Source organism: Diaporthe citri, assembly GCF_014595645.1.
Source record: "Diaporthe citri strain NFHF-8-4 chromosome Unknown scaffold_7, whole genome shotgun sequence".
Taxonomy (NCBI): Eukaryota; Fungi; Ascomycota; class Sordariomycetes; order Diaporthales; family Diaporthaceae; genus Diaporthe; species Diaporthe citri.
In genome coordinates, this window is record NW_025064852.1 from 3,239,251 (window position 1) to 3,261,676 (window position 22,426).

General features: G+C 47.6%; 6 protein-coding genes across 6 annotated transcripts; 2 read left to right on the forward strand and 4 right to left on the reverse strand.

The window, feature by feature from the left end:
- Positions 1-456: 456 nt before the first annotated feature.
- On the reverse strand, positions 457-909 carry INS49_014032 (uncharacterized protein; the record flags this gene model as incomplete). Its single annotated transcript, XM_043174723.1, has 1 exon — positions 457-909. The coding sequence occupies one exon, from the start codon at positions 907-909 to the stop codon at positions 457-459; it is 453 nt and encodes a 150-aa protein (XP_043021668.1).
- Positions 910-1,848: 939 nt separating this feature from the next.
- On the forward strand, positions 1,849-3,996 carry INS49_014033 (uncharacterized protein; the record flags this gene model as incomplete). Its single annotated transcript, XM_043174724.1, has 1 exon — positions 1,849-3,996. One exon carries the CDS (start codon positions 1,849-1,851, stop codon positions 3,994-3,996), a length of 2,148 nt encoding a protein of 715 aa, XP_043021669.1.
- Positions 3,997-12,971: 8,975 nt separating this feature from the next.
- Positions 12,972-13,625, reverse strand: INS49_014034 (uncharacterized protein; the record flags this gene model as incomplete). Its single annotated transcript, XM_043174725.1, has 1 exon — positions 12,972-13,625. One exon carries the CDS (start codon positions 13,623-13,625, stop codon positions 12,972-12,974), a length of 654 nt encoding a protein of 217 aa, XP_043021670.1.
- A 1,837-nt stretch (positions 13,626-15,462) lies between these two features.
- INS49_014035 (uncharacterized protein) lies at positions 15,463-16,135 on the reverse strand (the record flags this gene model as incomplete). The annotated part of the gene is made up of 2 exons (XM_043174726.1): positions 15,463-15,627; positions 15,686-16,135. The coding sequence occupies 2 exons, from the start codon at positions 16,133-16,135 to the stop codon at positions 15,463-15,465; spliced, it is 615 nt and encodes a 204-aa protein (XP_043021671.1).
- Positions 16,136-16,696: 561 nt separating this feature from the next.
- INS49_014036 (uncharacterized protein) lies at positions 16,697-17,692 on the forward strand (the record flags this gene model as incomplete). The annotated part of the gene is made up of 1 exon (XM_043174727.1): positions 16,697-17,692. One exon carries the CDS (start codon positions 16,697-16,699, stop codon positions 17,690-17,692), a length of 996 nt encoding a protein of 331 aa, XP_043021672.1.
- An 863-nt stretch (positions 17,693-18,555) lies between these two features.
- INS49_014037 (uncharacterized protein) lies at positions 18,556-19,751 on the reverse strand (the record flags this gene model as incomplete). The annotated part of the gene is made up of 2 exons (XM_043174728.1): positions 18,556-19,503; positions 19,749-19,751. 2 exons carry the CDS (start codon positions 19,749-19,751, stop codon positions 18,556-18,558), a joined length of 951 nt encoding a protein of 316 aa, XP_043021673.1.
- Between the last annotated feature and the right edge of the window lie 2,675 nt (positions 19,752-22,426).

A 22,426-nucleotide genomic window follows, 5' to 3' on the forward strand; every position in this document is an offset into this window, starting at 1 on the left:
GGATGTACCTGTGGCGTGGGCGCTTAGGCGCGCCGAAGTACTTCCCCTCGCCTGCCATGTACCCGCCCGCGCAGCCTCTGTCCCGCGCAGGGCGCGCGCCGCTGCGCAGCGCCTGCGCCGTTCCTCCGTCTGCCTGGGCGGCCGTTCGACGTGCTGCCCGCCTTGGGCTGGGGCAGGGAGCGGCGAGGGAGGGCGGGGCCCTCTCTGGGGCCTGCGACGAGAACCAACATGTGTCACACGCGGTGGCCATCACCTGAGGACGAGAGACTTGTACATAACGAAGCGATTGATTCCCGTCCCGAGCCTTAGCCATGCCTGCATTGCTCGGTGCCCCATCCCGCCCTCTCACAGACGTGCTCACGCGAGCCCCATCTAACTCACATCAGGGCCCAGGACGAGGGAAATCGTCGGGCGTCGTCACGACGGTTAGTGGGTAGTGGGTGTCCTGTTGCCGGATCAGTAGGACGTCGTCTTGGTGTTCTCGTCGGCCTGGCCACTCACAAGCACCGTGGGCGGGGGAGGCCAGTCGGGCTGGTCTGGCAGGGACGTGTATGTGAAGTACCGGTCGCCCCTGTGGATCACGACGTACGCCTGGACGCCAAAATCGGCACGGAGCTGCTCGGCCTTCCTCAGCAGCCCGAGGCGTCGCTTGCGAAAGCGTTCAGTCTCCTTCCTCCTTTCTGTCGCCCCTCCGGGGTCGGCGTGGGCCTTGCGTGCAGTGCTCGCTGGCCGGGCGTCTACCAGTGGAGGATGCCGGTGCGAGGGCTCGGGGGCTTCGTCCGCCGGCACCAAACGGCGCGTGTCGAAGGGAGCACCAGAGGCGCGGGCATCACCACCATGAGGTTCGTGGGCCTCGGCCTGCTCCTGAGCGGCCGCGCCCCCAGCTGTTGTCCGAGGTTGGTCCGACATGTCAACACGGATTTCGATCGATTTGCCCAAATGGAAAGCACGACAGAGAGTGGCAAGTATCAAGATGCCGCACACGGGACAGGCCAAGATGAGACGGGAGGCACATTGGGGCGCTTAAGCACTATATGCACTGCCATGTCGTTGCGGCCCACTGCACAAATCACCCACACGCCCACACGCCCACACGCAGCGAAGGTTCGAGGGAGGAGGGCTCAAGCATCCCATGGTGCGACGGAACGTTGTAGCCCTGAGGCTTCAAGCGGCCATGACCGAAGTCCTTGGCCGTGTCTTGTGCTGGGTTTGCCCAGGACTTCGCGACCGCGAACTCTTCCTCTAGCTGTACAGAGGCGCGGATGGCAGGAAATCGCGCCTGGCGAATTCTTGTCTTTGCACCGCTGCGATCCGCCACGAATGCTTGCCAGACCCGCGCCACGAACTTTTCCAGACGCCACGAACTTTTTCAAGCGCCACGAACTCTTGCGGCCACTCTCCATCCTCTGCCAAGACTTCGATGTCGCTCCAGACCCCGGGCGCGTAACAGCGCGAATCTTATCGCGCAGCTGTTTGGAGAACAGTCAAGGTGCGGCAGTTGCGTACGCAATGCAGCAGGGCCACGAAGCTCCTGCGCCCCTCACGACAAGGTTAGGCTGAGGCACGCCCGGACGTTACTATCTATGGGCTGCAGCCCGTGTGTTGCCACGCCGATTACTCGTTGATCCCTCGAGCAGGCTCAAGCCGCCCATGTCCCTGTTGGGAGAGGCATGTAGGTTTGCAACCTAGAGCCGGGTCAAGGAAAGGGGCCTTGTTCACCCCAGCTCCTTACTTCTCCCAGGCGGATCGGCCCCCTCTCCCCTGAGCTGACCGGATCAGCCAGAACCCACATCGGGATTCGAAAACTGCGGCTCGCTCTTCAGACCAGCACGGCGGGCAGACTACGAGATGGCCGCCCACGCGAACGCGACTGACTGGCTCCCTCGCCAGGGGCCTCTTACCCTCACAACGAAGGGTGTTCACGCCCGGTATATCGAAAACAACCGGCATAGAGACTGGTTCCTCTGCCTAGCATGGGCCATAGACAAGGATAAACATGACCCGGTGCAGAGCAAGATGCTGTGCAAGCTGTATGCCTTCATGCTTGACTTTATACCACAGGGCCTGGCTGGCGACTTTGCCCACATACGCGGCGACGAGGTAATGGACCAACTGCTCTGTCACTGCGAAAGCACGAAGTCTCGGCACAGGGTGACGAGGCAGGCAGAAGCCGCATTCACTGAGCTGGAGAAGTGGATGGGAAAGCACGAGAATTGGATGGACGCCTTCAACGCCAGACGAAGGAAACAGACCAAGACGACCAGAAAAAGGCGGGAGCAGGCTAAAATCACCCAGGTGCTGTCACCAGCGGGTAGGTTCCCCCTTGATGAAGGCGGGAAGCGCTTACGAATGTCAACTGTAGGTATGATGGCAGTCCTGGTGATCGCATATCCTGAGCACGACAAGTTCAAGCGCTGGATAGGCAAGCTGCAGATCGAGTGGATGATGACACAGGCACGAGAAAAGTTGGCGGTGCGACATGGTTTCTGGGAAGGGTTCAAGTTCGCCAACCTCTACACGGTCTTCGATTCAGCAGAGCCTCGAGAGGCGGAGCTGGCGCATCTCGCCGATTACAACCAGCTCTTTGGGAAGCATTTCGTGCAATGCCGACGTGATCTCAAGCCACATCTGCAGCCGTGGGCCCATCGCCTAAGCCTGGAGGAGCAGAACCCTGACGACGATTCGGGCAAGTCAGACAAGTCATTCGGCGAGGGAAGGTCCGGCGACCAGTCCGACGGCCAGTCAGGGGAGCATTTAGGCGACAAATCAGACGTTGATGACAGCGAAGACGGTTCCGCGAATGGAATGAACACCACGGCTGAGAATCAGCAGCGCCTTGCCCCTGCTGAGCCCAAGCTCGAGAGCATCGAGCCCGTACCCACTTGTACGCGGGCGCTTCCGTCCAACTGCCTCACTGAGACAGCTAGCAATGTGTTGGACAAGCACCAGAGTCTCTCCAACCTTTTCCGCAGCGCCGCTCTGACCAAGCCACCCCAAAACGCATCACCCACACCGGCGGCGCAAAGTATACCTGCCGCGGTTATAAGGATAAGCGCCACCCCGTCCCCTGGGCGGAAGCCGACCAGTACACCCGCACCTCCAAGCTCCACAACGATGAACTCACAGAGCGCATCTGTCATGCGCAAACAAAATGCATTCTCTGGGAGCGTCTATGTCCCGAGGAAGCGGGGGCTGAGCCCCGATGGGAGGAACTCCAAGAAGGTGAAGTTCGATCTGGAAGAGACGGCCGACACACACCAGCTCAAAGAAGAGATGCAAACAGGGCTTGGAGCTCTTAAAGATATGATCTCGGCAACGACTGATCTCCTGAAAGAGAGTGTATTGCAAATCCAGATGACCAGTTCCACTTGTGGAGAATTGAATGTCAGACTCGACAAGGTGGAGTCGAAGCTCAGGTCGAGTTTTGATGCTTTTGGCACGGAACTGGAACACCTGCGGACCTCCGTTAGCGGGCTGAAGAGTGAGCTAAGGGAAAATATGGAGTTGATCAGGAAGGAGGCTGAGAGACGTGACGACCAGGGACGTTCTGTGCTCGACGGGATGAAGTCAAAACTCGATGCCTGTGCCCGGGATGTGAAGGCTTTAGGTCGGACGACTAAAAAGGTGAGGAGGGAGCTCCCATCCCAGGTCCAGGACATGTTTGATGCCTTCAACAAACCAGCGAACAAGCCGGCACCGCAGGCGGGGGAGGATGGATTCCTCGGCGTACAGTGTCCAGCACCACCAGGGTGGAACCAGAACGACTACAATATACAATTAGAGCGAGCAGCCTGGTCTTATATATGTTTCCTGGGCAACCCTGATGAGGGTGTATGCCCAGATGAAGAAGCGCTCGGGTCAGTTCAGGACCAGTTTCCGCAGCTTGCGGAGGAGCACATCATCTCAGCGCTTGGCCATACACATATGCGAATACATCATCAGCCTCTCGGCCAGGCTATTCGCCAGGGTGGTGGTGATGATCTTGCTGAGGACTGAAGAAAGTCACTGGAGCTGGAGTATATTTTATCTACATAATTTGACGCCCCTTGTCCGAATTTGATGGCACTCCGATCTAGGCTGACCGCTGACGTCGAGGCTGCCCATCGCCTCGTGCTCATCGAGTCCCAAGCGAAGCGCGCTGCCATAATTCAGTAAGGTCTCGTCGTCTTCGCAACCTTGTAGAAGTCCGTGATGCGTGTCTGAGTCCTCCCTTTCAAAAGGAGCAACGATGTTGTTGCCGACTCTGAAGTCCCTGAAACCCTCTTGCGCATCAATCGTGCGCCGTGGTGGTGCAGGCCCCCGGTGCACCAACGGTGATTCGCGCCACCGTAGTCCACCCGCACACAAGGGCACCCTCTTCGAGAGTGAAGCTTCAGGAGGCTCAAGCCGGCAATGCCTGAGCCGTCGGCAGGAGGTATCGGCTTATTGCATTTCTTACCCCAGGCAGCCTGACAACCGTCTCTCCTTCGCGGGAGCTGGGGAGCCGGTATTCCGGCCGTCATGATGTATCGTATCTCATAGAAGAAAGTGCACTTGGTAGGCATGGCAGGACGTTCTGGATGTTCTTTTGAGGTGGTCATGATAGTGAGAGAAGTGAGGAGTTCGGGATGGGAAAGGAGGAGAAGGGGAACCGAGCCAATGGTGGGAGAAGGGCCATCTTTTATAGGAATGCGATGAGCACTCTACCACCAGCTTAAGCCAAGTGTGCACCGCCTCCCGCGCCGCACGATTGGTCTGTTTAATGACACCTTCTTCAGCTTAATCATGTGAGGTGATCTCCCTGCACGAACGACTGGTCCAGACTGTGTCCTTCAGACTCACCAACGAATGGAGCGATGCGATTGGTGACGTCCCCGACCATTCTGTATGTGGCACTCTCACATATCACACAGCCTGCTGGCCTGCCCGCCTGCCCGAGTGCTTTGGGGTGAACGGGCATGAAGAGGCCTCATCATGATCCTGGGACCACCACAACCATACATGGAACCGCCCACGTTCATATTTTGGCCAAGGCAAATCCATGGACGTGGTGTGCCTCGTGTTATGCGCCACACGAGGTTGATGGCCAACGATGGGCAAGAAGCGATGCGCTCTAAGGCCAAACCGAGGACGCCCTCAAGGATACCATGCTGAACCAAACCCAAAGGACTGAGATGCTCGCTCTAGGCAACCGTGAGGCGAGGTCGTGGGATTCGAATTTCGCGTATATAAGGCATGAGCGACCCCCTCGGACGGTCCAACGTGCCTTCCTCCCTTTCCAACACCAGGGACGTCCGGCCATCACAGCCAAAACACTGCCAAGGACACTACCAAGGACACTACCAAGGACACTACCAAGGACACTACCTATCCCGCATCGACGATGATTCCCGTTGGTCCCGCTTCCAATCGAGAGCTGAACGAGATCGCTTGTGCAATGAGCCGAGCTCAAAAGGTTGTCGTGATAACAGGCGCTGGAATCAGCACCGCTGCAGGGATTCCGGTACATCTCTTCTACAGCACTCAACGGCCTCTGCTAATAATGCACAGGATTTTCGTTCACCAGAGGGTTTATATGCCAAAGGTGATTTATTCAGCGAGACTGCCTTGTGTGACGAGATGTCAAGACACCGGCTTCAAACGTCTGCAACGGAATTGTACCGACTAGCGAGATCCAGTGAGCCTACGAGAGCCCACGAGGTTGTCAAAGGGCTCGACAACGCAGGCCAACTCCTACGATGTTATACCCAGAACATAGATATGCTTGAGACCAAAGCGGGCCTCTCGACGGACCTGGATGAAGAGGATCATCTCAGCTGCGTCCAGCTCCATGGCTCACTTCGCCTCCTGCGGTGTACCCATTGCTCCCGAACCTTCCCGATGGAGGATCATGAGGCCGACTTCTCGGAAGTGCATGACATACCTTGCCCTCAATGCACAGATTATACTAGGGCCAGAGAGGCGGCAGGCAGACGTAGGGTATCAGTCGGTATTCTTCTGCCGGATATCGTCCGAATCGGCCAACAACATCCATCCGGTGAAGCCATCGCGCGAATCATTCGCCGAGATCAAACCGAAAGTCCAGACTTTCTCCTGATTCTGGGGACTAGCCTTAGGGTTGATGGACCGAAGATGTTGGCCAAAGTGTTCGCGAGGCAAGTTCGCAGAAATGGAGGGAAGGTGGTGTACGTGAACTTGACACGTCCCCAGGCTGTGTGGCGGGACCTCGTAGACTATTGGGTTCAGTGGGACTGTGATACATGGGCGCGGGACTTCGAGGAACGTCGGCTAGTTCCCTGGGTTAACGACATGATGAACTGGCCCACAGCTGGTTCCAGCTTCGATAGTCCCATTGTCATAGATTGAGGTTGAGAACAGTTGTACAGTGGACCCAACTCTCCAGGCTACCCCGTGAATACCTTTCGCCTTCCAAACCCTTCGCCCATCACTTTCGCTCGTAGCCGCATTCTCTATCTATGGTTGTTAGAGTAAGGTTCGTGCCGGAAAGAAGCGTACCAACGTTGATCTCCTATCAGAACGATATCTTGTACCCCACTATCATGAATGGCATGGGTGCAAATGCAGGAATCACTCTCTTTGTATCATTCTACTCCAGGGACAGTCGGGCCCAGTCCTCGTGGTCCATTCCGTGCAATGGAAAGAGTTCTCCCGAGGAAGAGTATGGGCTCGATGCGTTGCTTGCTTGAGAGTGTGAATCAAGTTTAGTTGCTTGAGACTCGCTGAATAACCAGTTCAGAGCGTAATGGTATTTGGGATGAAAGCAGGATGAAAATCCGAGGAGATATAGCTTTTCCGGAGAGTCCAAAGGAAATGATTTACTATCGTTGCTATATTTCAAAGTGTGCTGTACCGGCCGTGTATTTTGGTTGTAGTAAAGTACCGTCGTTGTGTTTTTTTCAAGATCGAGAAAGCGGTCGAGAACATCGGTTTGAGTTGATTCGTATCCCGTAACGAACTCCTGGATATTCACAGTAATATCGGTGCCGTGGATGCGCACTTCGTAACGATCCGGGTCGTAATCGTGAGCCTGCATGTATGGGAGCACCCCTCGACGATTGACTGGAAGATGTGATGAAAGTGTTCCAGTCCAGTCCATGGAAAGCAAAACAAGGTATGTTGGAGTAGCAAGTTGATTGTTATAGAGGTTATAGATGTTGCAACCGACTAGAACGGGGTTAGCACCCACTTTAGCGGCAGCTTGCAGCCACGTGGAGTCTTTGAATATAGTTCCCCAGGCTCGAGAATGTTTCAGGTGGGAGTCGCTGAGAGTCAGACCAGCCTGCTTTAGACGCCATCTCTCTGGCGGTGTCAGCTCGTCTGCAATCTGGTCGATTATTTCGTCAGGGCATTGGTTCATCATTGTCAAGGGAGTATGGCCAGAGCTCAAACCCAACAGTGCATGTTGGTCATTGCCCTCATTAACTTATATTTCGAAAGGAAAGCAATCTCAAAACCCCGTTTTGAGAAACGAGAACCTCAAATCGAGCTTAGAGGATACGAGCAAGGTAAAGTATCTGTTATTGGCACGTCCGGTACAATGACTAGGTATCTCCTAGTACGAATTCCCGTTGTTTCTGTTTCCTGCTTTCCCTTTCCTGCTTTCCCTTTCCTGCTTTCCCTTTCCTGTTTCGTGTTTCCTGCTCTCTGTCTGTGTTCACGTCCAAGCGGATGTGGGGAACCTGAGGTCAGGAAACCGGAATCAACGGTACAATTCCTGGCGGTCTCCCTTTCTACTAATTGTGGGGACTATGGGCATCACGAGGGCCCTTCCACACTCCCTGGTTATCACAAGGAAGGTAGCATTCTTTACTCTCCCCTAATATCACTGCTGAGGATTGTTAGTAACATTCTGACTTTAAGATTGTTTCAACCTACAATGAGAAGTAATTGTATTACTTAACATAAGTAGAGAGATGAATCTAATGATGGTTGTAGATTGCATTCTTTCTTTAAAGATTTAGTTAGTTTAAATAGCTAGTATTTCTTTTACGTTAAGGCTACTGTTTATACTTCGAGTAGCTAATTTTGTTAAAGACTTATGCGGGTATTTATAGAGCAGCTAGATTATATTTTAAAAGAGAAGGATAATAAAGAAATAAAGAAAATGTGGGAATAGTACGTATGGGCATTACGTGCAGCGTGCCCACGCAGTGGGTGCGCTGCAGGCAATGCACAGATTTGGAGGTGCAAGGTTTAGACTAGTCTTATTGATAGCAGCTGCCAGCCGGTGCCAGCCGGCTGCCAGCTGGCGGTTACGTGCCCCGTGCACGGACTACCATAGCTAGCCTATAGCTAGACGGGGGAAGGCTGCAGCTTCGCTGCAACCTACCCTTTATATCATAGCCGAATTGATTACACACTTTATTTGTTTATTACTAATTGTACGGAAGCTAAATCAATACTGATTAGTGATTGCTTATGGCGATTATAGATAGTTAGGTTCTTTGGAAGTTGTTTGTAGGCATTTACGGGTGGCGTAACTTATGATCTTGAGAAAGCCGTTTGTGGGCATTTATAGGTGCAAAACCCTTATGGGAAAGCCGTTTGTAGGCATTTATAGGTGCAAAAGAATAACCTTTAACCCCTTTGATGGGTATGTTTGAAAACAATATATTGAAAAAGCTTTCCTTGCAATACCCTTAATTCCTCGCGACCTTCTTAAGTAAACGCGACCGTATATTATTAAGAACCCTCTTCCTAAGCCGTTTGTAGGCATTTACGGGCGCGCGGTAAAAGAAGACCGTTTGCCATCGGTGCATAGCCTTAAGAAGCCTAAGAAGCCCTTCTCGCGATACCCTTAAAAGCCCTCCACGAGGCACCCTTAATTGCCGACGCCCTTGCTTGTGACTGCTATAAGAAGCCCTCGCTTGGCACCTATAAGAAGCCCTCGCTTGGCACCCATAAGAAGCCCTTGCTTGGCACCCATAAGAAGCCCTCGCTTGGCACCTACAAGAAGCCCTTGCTTGGCACTCATAAGAAGCCCTCGCTTGGCACCCTTAAGAAGCCCTTGCTTGGCACCCTTAAGAAGCCCTTGTTTGCGATCGACGCCCCTTAGGGCACCCGCGCGATACCCTTAGGGCCTGTGACCCTTTGAAGACCCCCCTAAGCACTTAACGAAGCATAAGGCGCTTAAATACTTTAGAGTATTGGCAAATGACGTTTCTTTTGGTTGATTTGTATACTTGATTGGTATGTTTTAATTAAATACTTTAAAGAGTGTTGGCAAAAGCAAGCGATTAATGTAATCATTTTGTTTGCTTAATTAGCTTGAAACCGTTAGGGGGAATAATTAATATTTATTGCTGATTTAGCTATATAAATAACTTAATTAAACCTTTAAAACATTTACCTTTTAATAATAATTAATGTTTAATTAATAAGCATAACCTTCCTTCCCTATACCCTTTTCTTTCCTCTTCCTTATATCTTTATTGCCTTCCCTTATCGCCTTTTTTCTTTTCCTTTCTTCTTAATAATAATGATCTTTAGCATTAAATACCCTTAAGAACCAATATAAGTTAGTTTGCTAGGCAGTAATAGCATTTAGGCGCCACCACCTATAGGTAAATGGTTTAAGAGCTGGTTATTAGTCCAAAAGCATAATAAAAGAATGTTCTCCTCTTCCCCTTTACCTTATAATTAATTATTATGAGATTTGCCCTGATGGTGGCGGTGCCTGCTATTGGTTGCAAGATTGATGTTTGCTATTGGCTGTAAGAGAGCCTTTGCCCCCTAGCCATTTAATCCTCCTTAAAACCCTCTAAAAGTAACCACCTTTAAGCGCTATTTATAGGCGTTTACAGATCCTTAAATTATAATAATGAAGTTATCCATGGAAGCCATGGGCGCGCAGCGTAAGAATGTTGTTTGCTAATGGTATAACTTGATATTTAAGTTAAAGCGCAAGCTAAAGGCATATATTTCTAACGCCCATCGTAATAAGTTGGTAAGCAACGCTAATAATGCTGATGATCCCAATACTCCTCCTCAGCCGACTCCTCCTTAATAGCCTCCTTCTTAGCAGCCTCCTTCTTGATAAGCTTCTCCTTGGTAGCTTCCTTCTTAATAGCCTTAGAGGCAATCACAGCCTTCTTTGCAGCTGGTTCATTCTCAGCGAGTTACTTTTCATTAACCTCCTCCTTAGCAGCCTCCTTCCCCATAAGGCTATTGGGCATATTAATGGGAATACCCCTTCGTACTATTTAATTGGTTGCATTATGCATATGGGATATTAGAATTACCAAAACTTTAATGGTATTGGCAGCTATTGCTATTGCTATAGCCTTAAGGGAAGCTAAGCATATAATTAATGCTATTATAAGCCTTGATAAACAATAATTAAGAACCATTAAGAGGATAAAGGGATGATTAAAAAGAAATTATTTAAAATAATAATTATTATACTTCTTATGGAGATAATTATAACTTAAAAGAGGAGGATAATTACTTAGCATTAAATAATAACCTTAATAATATTTATAATAACTGCTTTAATAAATGCTTTAATGATAATAATAACTAGGCTAATAATTATAACTTAAACTTTTAATTAGTTAAAGTGCAGCATTTAAATACTTTAAAGTTTTAAAGTGTTGGTAATTAAATGATTTAATTAAGCGATTTGGGTAATTTGAGCACTTAAAGCGTTTAGGCGCACTTGCACTTAAATATTTATACTTAACTCATTAAAGCAATGGCCATAAGGCACTTAAATCCCTATAACCCCTTAAAGGATAAGATATTCACGTTAACTAAGCGGTTTGATTGGCTTGAAGTAAATGGTTTACGGAGGAAAATATGATTTTGGAGTGTGTGTATACGTATATATAAAAGACTGCTAGTGTGGGAATAGTACGTATGGGCATTATGTGCAGCGTGCTCATGTAGTGGGTGCGCTATAAGTAATGCATAGATTTGGAGGTGTAAGGTTTAGACTAGTCTTATTAATAGCAGCTGCTAGCCGGTGCCAGCCGGCTGCCAGCTGGCGGTTATGTGCCCCGCGCACGGACCACCATAGCTAGCCTATAGCCAGACGGGGGAAGGCTGCAGCTTCGCTGCAACCTACCCTCCACACCATAGCCGAATTAATTACATACTTTATTTATCTATCACCAACCGTACGGAAGCCAAACCAACAGAAAATTAATTATCAGTAATAGTAAAAAGCTTTTAAAACCCTTTAACTTAGATTATATATATTAGAAAAAAGGTTAAAGAAAAGATTTGGGCTTTGAGTATTAAAGGGATTTTATAATGTAGGTGTAACAGCCCACTGGGGGTGCAGTAATTGGGAGGTGCACAGAGGGGCACGGAGGGGCAACTACAAAGCACTAATAATGGCTTTACTGCGGACCTCAGATGAAAGTCAAAGCATTGCTTTCCTTGAGAAGGATATGCCTAATACCAACAGGTCACATGTCTTACATATTATTACTCAATTCCTTGTTATTGTCGTTTTTCTGCATATTTTTGTCCTCGCCGTCGCGATCAGCGGCTATTTGCAACCTCTCAATTCAAGTGCCGCCTACCTCCAAACCTATGGCTACTCACCTCTGTACCAGCGCATCCCTCTAGAACCATATTAGACAACTATCAATGGCACCATTTGGCCTTCCATAGACAGCGGTCCAGCCAGACAATTGCCTAATCCAATTGATGAGGCTATATGGGATGAATGGGAAGCTAGTAACGTGATCCCTATCACCTCTGCTGAGATAAAAGCTATGGGTAAAGACCCTGCTACAGCAGCCAAACTCGAGGACTCAACCTGGAGGTTAGGCAATGATGCGTATGCAGGCATCCTAGATGTATTCCATCAGATACATTGCCTCAACCAATTACGAAAACTTGCATATCGTGATTATTATGATACGAAGATTGCGAATGCGGACCCTGAAAATATAACCATGCATGAGATACATACAAACCACTGTATTGATATTCTCTTACAAGCATTGCAATGCTCTGGGAACCTGCGTCAGTACTTTCGCGGCTTACTCATCTACCATTTCTTTCTGGAATACTAAATGATTTAACGTTCCAGAAATAGCTACAATGCATTGGACAGAAACACAGCTATATCCATTCCCCGATATGAGCGTTGAGAGACAGTGTGTTGATTTTGCGGCAATCACGAAGTGGCGCAGGAAAAATTCAATTAATATGGAACACTACAAAAAGGTAATGAGAAAGGATAAGCAGCTGAAGCCTGTGAAAGAAAGACCTATTGAGCAGGGCTATTGGGACTTGTTCGGTAATGAAATCTAGGAGGAGAATAGGCGCAGTCGCGAGCCAGGGCTTCATAGACAGAACGAGACTGCCAGTACCCCTCCTTCCCAGCCGATATGCTTCCCTAGGGACTCGAAGATAAATGCACCTGAAATCACGTTTGGCTCGGTGATCCGAGCAAGAGCCTTCATTTGAACCAGCATGATTGTCGGTCAATCTTCTTGTTTGTATGTCCATAGACGAAGCTCTACTTTAATGTGATGGTAGTTGAGCATGGCGTTGACTGGATTCCATGGCCTGACGCTGCATAGAACCGTCCTGCGTGGTTCCGCTCTGGTGAGACGGTACAGACTGCCTTGCCTTTGCCACCGGAAGCGCTCCCTTAATAAATCACTCTTGGTCTCTGTTGCTTCCCCATACCACTTATGGACGTCATCGGCTACACGCACCCATTGAAGCAGCTCAGGCGCTGGTTGCCGGTCTGCGGCACCACCGTGCAGTGCTTGACGACACCTCCCTGACCACCATCAGGCACTTCCCCGTCTCGTTCCCGCCCCAGTTCGGCACGTTCTCCATGGTCTTCGACGTGTATCCGCACGTCCACACCATGTCGGTCTCGCTGGTCTCCAAATTCGCCCACGAAGACCACCCACTCCGTGGAACAGCAGTGGTGGTGACGGTCGTGGTCGTGGTTCAGACGTCGGTTGCTCGTGTCGGTTGTGATCGCCACGTAGCGTGTCCATCTAGGTCGCCTGCCCCTTGGTTCTGATCTCTTCCTCAAACTCCTCGACGAACCCCTCCCAGTCGGACTTGCATGTGATCTGGAACACCTTGGCGCTCTCCATGGACAATCGGGTGACGATGTTGCTGTCCATCTCCGATCCCGGGACGGGAGCGTCACTGCCGGCGAAGATGAATCTGACCACCATGAGGATTCTGCCCATTATGTTCTCGCCCCAGTTCTCGGCGTCCGACAGGTCGGTGTCGTCATGCTTGATCGACCAGAAGCAGTCGTTGGTGGTGTCGTCCATGATCACGTGGTCGCCGGTGGCCACCAAGCCGTCGAATAGCGACCTCTTGCTGTGGAACTTGGCCACACAGGCCAGCATGACGGCGAACACGACGCTGTCCGAGTCATCGGAGTGGTGGTTCCGCATCATCATAAGCCCCATGTCGGAGTACTTCTCCGCCACAATGTCCGGATTCGCCACCACCTCCTTCACCACAGACTTGTTGCCGATTGTCTCCGCCACCACGTAGGTGGCCATCTGCGCGACCGTCTGGAACTCCGTGTCCATGTATGTGAAGGCGGACTTGTGGTGCCTTCCGAAGATGCTGGTATTGGGGTCGTCCTCCTTCACCCTCACCAACTTGCTCATCCAGTTGGTCGTCGTCATGATGTCGGAGACGGTCCGAGGCTCAGCGCGTGTTGATGTTCGCCCGCACAGGCACGAGCGGGATGGTGAGCACGAGAACGTTGACCGTGGTCGGGCAGGTGACGTGTGCTTGTCCGCAATCCTTCTGGGGAACACTCAAGCCGAAGTGGGAATTTCAATTGGGTGGTGGTCAAGATGTAGACGATGATTTGCAATAATCCGCTTTGCAGGGAAGACAGGATTGAGGATTGAAGTCAGCCAGACCACGATGAGAAGGAAATGGGAGTTCCTTTATACCAGAGTCCGATTTGTAACGAAAGGGAGGGGGGCGAAGTCTTTTTCCACTTCTCAGTATAAATCCAGGATGTTCTCGCAGCTCAGCGAGCAGTTGCTCACGTCTTCTTTTTCAACCAACTGGACAGATAACGAGCGGCCACTCCGGTTGCTATGGGAGGAAAGTCGCTTCTTGTCACTTGAGAGCTCAGTGTTACATGGGAGGTTACATGGGCGTTGGTGTGCACAAGGATCATGGAGGAGGGTGTTGGCAAGGGGGGAGGCGGGACGGTGCCCACACAGGCTCACAGCAAAGAAGCTGGGTACCTAAGTAGAGGGAGCCATCGAATCGGAGTGCCAGAGGACTGGCCTCTGCTGGAAGACTAGACATGATAGCCCAGCCTGGTGCAAAGCAGATAAAGCAGCGCTTTCCCATTCAGGGATACCTCTTATACCTACTGCGACATTATTATCTATTTCAGCATCTAGTCCAACATGGAAGGACAACCGAGACCTGTCTCTCTGTGGGCGATGGTGTTCAAGGATTTTGCATGGCTTGAGGCGCATTGTGGTAAAGCGTGCCCTATACTGGTCGGGCATAGCTTGTACGACTTTAACAAAGGCCACGAGGGTGATGTCTACTTGATTTTACTCTCTATGGATTGGTCGAGAAGTCTCCATCTCGAACTGAACCCAGGCCACCGCCAAATTTTCAAATATTTGCAACCTCACGACTTTTACCCCACGAAGAACAAGATTCACCTGCACGGAACTTCCATCACAATCAACATCAGTGATCCTATCACGCGTGGTGATCATGTTGTGGTTTCTGATATGGGGAAAGTGGTTAAATGTAAAGACGAGACTTCAGCCGCATTATATTTTACAGGGCCACAAGACGTCGAGAGGCTTTCAGTACCGGTATCCTACAAGAGCTCGCCTGCAAGGAATGAATACCGAATCAATCTCAAGCGCTGCCAACACACCAGCCCCCTTCTCACAACCATCACCAGCCGTTTGGAGAGTAACTCTCTCCCTGCAGCTGACGAGGAGTCACGGCTTTGGGGTCCATCCTTGGAGGAGGAGTATTACCTGGCTGCGCATTTTTACACTTGACAATAACAAGAGTATTCAGCGATTGCCTAGGCTAAGCCATGATTGCTTTGCCACCCCTTTTGCTTCGGAGTGACGTCTCGCTATAGCTGTGTCGATGCCAGGTCCACCCTCATTTGTGATCAGGCAACCATTCGTCGCCAGACACCATTCTCGGTGCGCGTTTTGCCTCCCCAGGCATACTAATTGATGACGAAGCTGCAGCCAGCAGGTCATCTGCACTGGGGTTACCAAGGCGGCTTCGTGGCAGCGACGCCAAGGCAGCGTGTGCATCGCAGGCTACCCAAGTGCCCCGAGCGCAGTCCCGAGAGCATGCTCTGAATGCCGTACGGCGCGACAATATTCCAACCTCTGCAGCAGTGGCACAGTCACCTTGGGCGGACTTTTCGGCCCTTCCGTACTGTCCCAAGTCTGGAGACTGCTTTTCTTGGGGTCGCCTGCGAGGTTCGCTGAGCACTGACATCGCCTAACATCACACAGCGCTCTTGGATTCGAGCACTGCGCCGAAGTATTCTGTCCTGACGTGTCCGTTTTGTAGTCCGTCGGTTGCGGTGTGGCGGTGCTTTTGGCTCCTGCAGTGTATCCTGCATAGCCTCGGGTGATCCGTGGTCGGATGGCTCAGTCTCGGGTCGCGAGTCTATGGGCGTTGATGTCAGACGGTCGGTGGAGGGAGGCGTGGGGCGTGTCGTGTCAACAGCAGCCCCGGGCAAGCTCGGTGAAAGGGCTTGCACTGGAAGGAAGCTGGCAAAGAATCGAACATAGGAGTCGAGCGAGTGGGAATGGTAAATCTGGACTGCATCCTTCCATTGCGTACCGGAGCTTGCGAGCAAGGCCGGGGACGCTGCCAGCTGGGTGAATGATAGTTGCCAGAGCTCGAGGAGCTCCTTTTGCCTCAGATCGCGTCGCTCCTCGAGTAGATGGAGGAATTCGTCCCGGTCTTGCGCAGTAGCACTGAGTTCACAGACATCACGATTGAACGCGTCGACGTCGAGAACCGGAAGCGATATGGAGTTGCAGCGTTTGGCAAGGGTGGTGAACAGCTCGTCTTGTCGCATTCCAAACCTCCACGCAGGCCATCGCCGGTCATGATGTCGGAGAAAGTAGTCCTCTGGTGGGGACGGGAAGAGATCGAATTCTCCAGTCATCTTGGGCTGGTCTGGGAAGATCGCAGTGGCTCATGTACCGAGTCCAGCATGACGATGGAGGTTGCTGAACGTCTGGAAAAGGTGGAGCTCTGAATGTCCGTGGTTACCTACTAAGAGCCCACGGAGCTAGGCAGCCCCACCCCCGTCATTCCGGGCTGTACTCCCCTGATTGGGTGCAGGCTAGCCTCCATTTATGCGCGCGTCTGGTGGATTCCGATTGTTACACGGGGCTCCAGCCCAGGTCCACCCAGTTTATCGTGCACAGGTCACACATGCAGGCCTGTGTATTGATTTGACGCGGTGCTTCAGACGGAGTACAATTACCTCCAGTGGCCTCCCATCCGCACCACAAGGCATTCTCGCTTTCTTTCTCTCTTGAGTCCTCAAGTCTTTCGATACGCATCAATCATGGCTCAGAATAGGAAAGATTTTAAACATGTCTCATTCCTATTGCCTGATGCGACTGGTAATTCCAGTCCCACCACCGACAGGGAAAGTAACGTTGATCGGCTGGACCCGTACCTAGAGGCACAGTGGGCCCACCAACGACGGGTGCAAGAAATGGCTCAGGCACTTCCGATTGACCAGTCATATACGGGACCCCTCCACCGTGTCAGAGTCCTTCTGAAGCAATCGGGGCAGGACAACAGTCATCTGACAGTCTGCAATTCGGCTTCTGACCCTGTTGACACCGAACTGGACGCTATCACACAGACAATACTGGGACAGCACGTTCGTGTGGGACTCCTCGCGGCAACCCAGGATCATTTGGAAATCAAATGCTCCTTCGCGTCCGGGCAGGTTGCCTGTGAGGTCTATTTTGATCCTTCATCCGACGATGTCCTACTTTTCAACACTGGGCGCAGCGTTGTCCAAGTACAACAGGCGGACGATATCGCTGGTGCAGAAAGCCTCCCTCCCGAGGAACTCAAGCTTCTCTCTCCCGCTCTCTGGTTCGTGTCACTCGTCGGCGCTCCTGCTCAGACTGTGGAGATGCTGGTGAGGCCCCGTCACTACAGCCTATCCATCGAGGAGTTAGTTGGCCAGTCAACCGCAAAGAGGCCCGGCACGAAGATGCTTCCCTCGCCCTCCAAGAGGTCAGAAGCTTCGTCTGGCGCTGCAATCTTATCAACAATGGCACAAAGTCACGGTGTTTCTTCCGCGAGCGCCGAGCCTCCCGTGCCACCTAACCCACAGGCAACCATCGCGAAATCGCTGCAGCCTCACCAGCTGGCACAGACGAAGGCTGGACAGAGGATCGTGATCAAGAACACGGACACGCAAGAGACTGAATATACCCTAAAGCGGCTGGGACGCTGGGTATATAGTAGGACGCATACGGATATGTTTACTGCAGTCCTACGTAATGGGGAATCCAGCCCCACTGTCGCGGTCTTGATGCCCAAGCTTTGGGAGAAAGCATGGCGAGACTTGCCCAAGCGTGAGCTGTATGCCGCAGTCCACACAGCCAACAGCTGGTGGAAGCGATACGACATGATGGTGAACCTCCGCCACGTCAGTCTGCATCAAAGGTCTCCTGGATGGATCGCTGGCTGATCTTGTTCAAAGCCTAACCTAGTCTCATGCTTCGGGGCTGACCTCCGCTGCCTGTCACTCTATCTCCAGTGGCCTGGTACAAGTAACCTTGCCACAGCTTGCAAGGACGATCACTACACAGGTGGACCGGACGACGCACGTATCATCCTTGCGGACTGCTCACAAGCTCTTGGCTATCTAGCATCCCATGGTATTATACACAACTCAGTCACGCCATGGAGCATTATCTACAGACCAGGCGACAGAGCTGGGGCTGTTCTTACGGACTTCGACTGTGCGATGAGGCGATCCGGGGGCCCCGACACCGGACTCCCTCCAGTTTGTTATGCGGCCCCCGAAACCTTGCAACATAGTGATGGTGCGTATAGTGATGTGTGGTCTCTTGGAGTGGTGATGTTGTACGCTTTGAGACTCACTAGCCTTCCGGGGACGCCGAAGCATGCACGAAGTCTAGGACAATGTCGATTGGATCGAGTGAAGGCTTGGCATGAGGAAGTGGTGACGATTCGTGCTACACTTGACAGTTGTACTGACGCATCTGATGACGAACTGTCCAAGATCGTCGCACTCATGCTCATGCCTGAGCCCACTTCTCTCGCAGGCAGCAAAATGAGTGCTAGCAGGATATCTCCCTCGGAACTAGGGCGGAGGACAAAGAAGTGGGCGTCAACAGAGACTCTACAACCACGTATTTCACAATCAGCAGGAGTATGAGCTATCACAGTTCAGTGCGGAGGAGGGATAAGTGGCCGCGTGTATTGAAATGGTACAGTAAATTTGTGACGACCCACGCACATGACCGTTCAAGCAGTGAGACGTATATACCATCGATGCCTCGAATCTGGCCAAGCGGCCTACTGCCTCTAACGCTCCCTTTTGATGCAGCTGGTGTTGATGCCGTGTACTTTTTCAGTGTGATTCTGGAGATGTTTCTTGTGAATCAGGGTCACCTTGCAGATCGGGCAAACGAAACTGTCATCCTCGCTGTGGCGATCCAAGTGGATGTCGATGAAATGCTTGCGCAGATGATCCGAGCGAGAAAACTGGCGACAGAGATCGTCGAATCTGGGATGAGACTGCCCAAGACTCTCCGCCTTGGCAACACAGAGAAAGCACTTTAGCACCTTGCCAAATGCGACAAGCGTCGCTTCTTTGATCTCTTGCATCCGAGCCTCAGGAGCCTTCTTCGAGGTCGACTTCAAAGCAGGCTTCGCGACTCGGACGAGCATCGGCACAAAGGGATCTTCCTCGTCGCAATACGCAACGAGCGCCTTGATGGCTTCGGTTCTTCGCTGGAGCTGCGCCTCGATATCATTGATTAGAGGAGATGTGATCGCGTTAAACATCCTTTGCTGGACTGTTCCCATAGACCGCACAGGAGCCGTGTGCTCGGAGGCCTTGGTAATATCCTCCCCAGCGATCTGCCGCTCGACATCTTCGACTCCTTGTGTCTTGCTCCACTCCTCTCGTATCTTGGAAAGCTTCGACTTTCGCATCCTTGTCCAAAGGGCCTTGCGTTTTTTGCCGAGCTCTTTTCTCCGTTCTGATTTCGGAGGCGTCGCTTTCCACTCTTTGTCCAAGCGCTGGTACCTTGGGTGCTTCTTGAGCTCTGCAGCCTGTTCTGGCGTCAGGTCAGTCGGCCGCCGGCGGCTGACGGAATGTCCAAGACTCGTGGCTTGCTGAAGGAGAGCTTGTTGCGGTTCCCGGTCACGATGAATGGCCCATAAGTCGGCGCAAACGTTGCGGTTGAGGTAGTGCTTGATGAAGCAAACGATAGTTGATTGTTGTGTTGTGAGGAGAGAAATCTCCCGCTATCGAACGCTCAGAAGGAGCCTATTTGTAGGCTAGCGCTAACGTATGGGCATATAACCCTCGCACCTTCTAATACACCCCTTATTACAAGTATTATCGTTTAATGATAATAAGGAATGTAATATATAATAGCTAAAATACAGTTTAAATGTTTTGCTATAATTTATATTAAGACCACTATATAAACATTATTTAATATTTATATATTTTACTTATATTATTTTTAATGTGGTTATGGACGTACCATAGGGGGACAGCAGCACTGGGCACGATAGGCAATATAAGCAATAGGCACTATGGGCAATTAGCACTAGAGCACCGGCAGGCAAGGGTCACGTGCAGCAGCACGTAACCACCCCCAAATAGTTTATAGCCAAAGGGAGGTTCTGCAGCCTACGGCCGCAACCCTCCTTCCTTTTATATAGCCAATTTAAATACAACCAGTCTGCTATCAACCAACATACATTAACCCAGCCAACACTAATCAATAATTACCTACGGATAATTACAAATAGCAAGGTAAGCAAGCAATAAATCTATATCGCCATTAATTAAGCAATAATCATTAATAATAAGAACTACTATAATTAAATCGCGATATTTATGCCAAATAATCAATATTAATATCATAAAGATAGGTAATTATTAATAATAAAACCCTACTTAACTAAGTGCTAATAGCTATATTATAATTAAAACTAATAGAAAGAAATTAATAATGCCTTAATCTTTTTATTGTAAAAATTCAATTTATTAATTAATAAGTCCTTGGTAATGCCTTGAATTTATTAACTATATAATGCATTTCATTACGTAATTAACGCTAAGAATGCTTATAATTACTTTACTTTAATATAAATAATAATTTATATTCACTTAAGTTAATAAACACTTTTTAATAAACACTCTTTTATTGCATAATTAACACTTTCTTTTTATACTTTAAAACAACCTTATTATATTCTCTTAATTACCCTCTTTCTTTTTCCCCTATATATAAATTACTTAAATATTTTAATAGCTTAGCAAGATAGCTAAATTTAATAGCAATACTAAGAAAATACCCTTAAATATTAATAATGCTTTTATATAAGAACTTTAATTACTCTTTAATCTTAGCAAAAGGTTTTAAAGTTAATAAGTTAATCTTAGCTATTAAAATAAACTAATAATAAAAGTAAATAGCATAATTAATTAAGTAAACACTACTATTCTTAAGTTTATAAAAGAAATAATAAGATATTAAAATATAAATAATAATTTACTTTAATGCTTTATAAAAGACTTTGCTTCCTAAAATATAATAATATTTAAGAAGTTAATTATTATTTAAAATTTTAAGAAATTTCTTTAAGAAAGAGGAATTAATATTAAAAAAAGCGCTAATAAGCAATATATTAACTTAAAAGTATTATTTATATATAATAAATATTCTTTATAATGGGAAAAGGAATTATATAAGGCGGCTAATATATATAAACTTTTTAAGTTTTATACTTAATAGCTTTAATTTTAAAAGCTAAAGATAGTAAGTACTTAAGAAATACTTATTATTTAAGAAATTTAAAAAATCTTAGTTTTTAATATAATTTTATTATTTATGGCTTCTTTTTATTAAAACTTAAAGTAAGTAATTTTTTTTATTAAAGATAATAAAGAATCTTAAAAATTATAACCTCTTTATTTTTAATTATTTATAAAATTAAGATAAAACTTTATTTAACCAACTCTCCTATAATAAATACCATAATTATTATCTTATAAAAAGGAAACTTTTAATTAATTAAATATAAGAATTCCCTTAAGATATTAAGAAATATTATTTTAATAAAAACTAAGTTTATTAAAATACTTAAAAACTTTATAATTTAAGAAATAATTTATAAGCATTTTCCTTAAGAAGTTAATAAAAACGCTATACTTAGCATTACTACCTATTATAGCATTAAAATCTCCATAATCATACAATTTATATCAAGACTTACTTCCTTAAAAGATAGTAAATAATCTTTTTAATATTAATAATAATGTATAATTTAATAAAATATAAAATAGAAATAAGAATTAAGGCGGTAAATTATATAATTTGCTAAATAATAAGATAAGGATCTTCCTTAATATTTATTAAATAGTAAATATTAAACTTAAATAATTTTATATAATATTTCCCTTAATTTTTAAAAATTATGCTAAGATTTATTATATTTATTATATTAATATAAGGTTCTTTATTTATAATATATATATAAAGCTTAAAGCTTACTTTAATATAAAAGTTAATTATTAATAATATTTTTATAATTAAACCTTAATTATATTTAATGATATATGTGTTAACTTAAAGAATGTTAGTAAGCACCTTTAAAAGGTTCTTATTATAATATTTAATAAACTATAATTATATTAATAAGCATTTAATGTACTTTATTAAGGGGATAATTTCTTATAAATAATAGTTATTTACGCTTATATAGGTATATTAAAATTATAATATATACTTTTTAATTTTAAGTATTTATATAAAGTATTATTTTTAAGATTAAGATTTTTTTTTAAACTTAATTTTTAGCATAATGCTAATTAATATTATAATAAAAATAATTAAAGTGTTAATGGCAAGGGAAATAAAGCATATTATATTAATTGCTAGTATTAAGATAATAGGCTGTTAAACCATAGTAAATACAGCTGGGGAGGCTTTAATTATGGCAACTTTAACCGGGGTAACTTTAATTAGGGTAACTTTAATAATAATGGCTTTTATTCTTAATATAACTTTCATTATAATAGTTAATGAAATACTTTAAGAGATAAAAAGTATTATATTTATAATAAGATTAGTTGTTAGTTTTTAAATTACTTGCTAATAAAACGTTAATAATGTTATAATTAATATTTTATATAGGTAAAGTATATTAATTA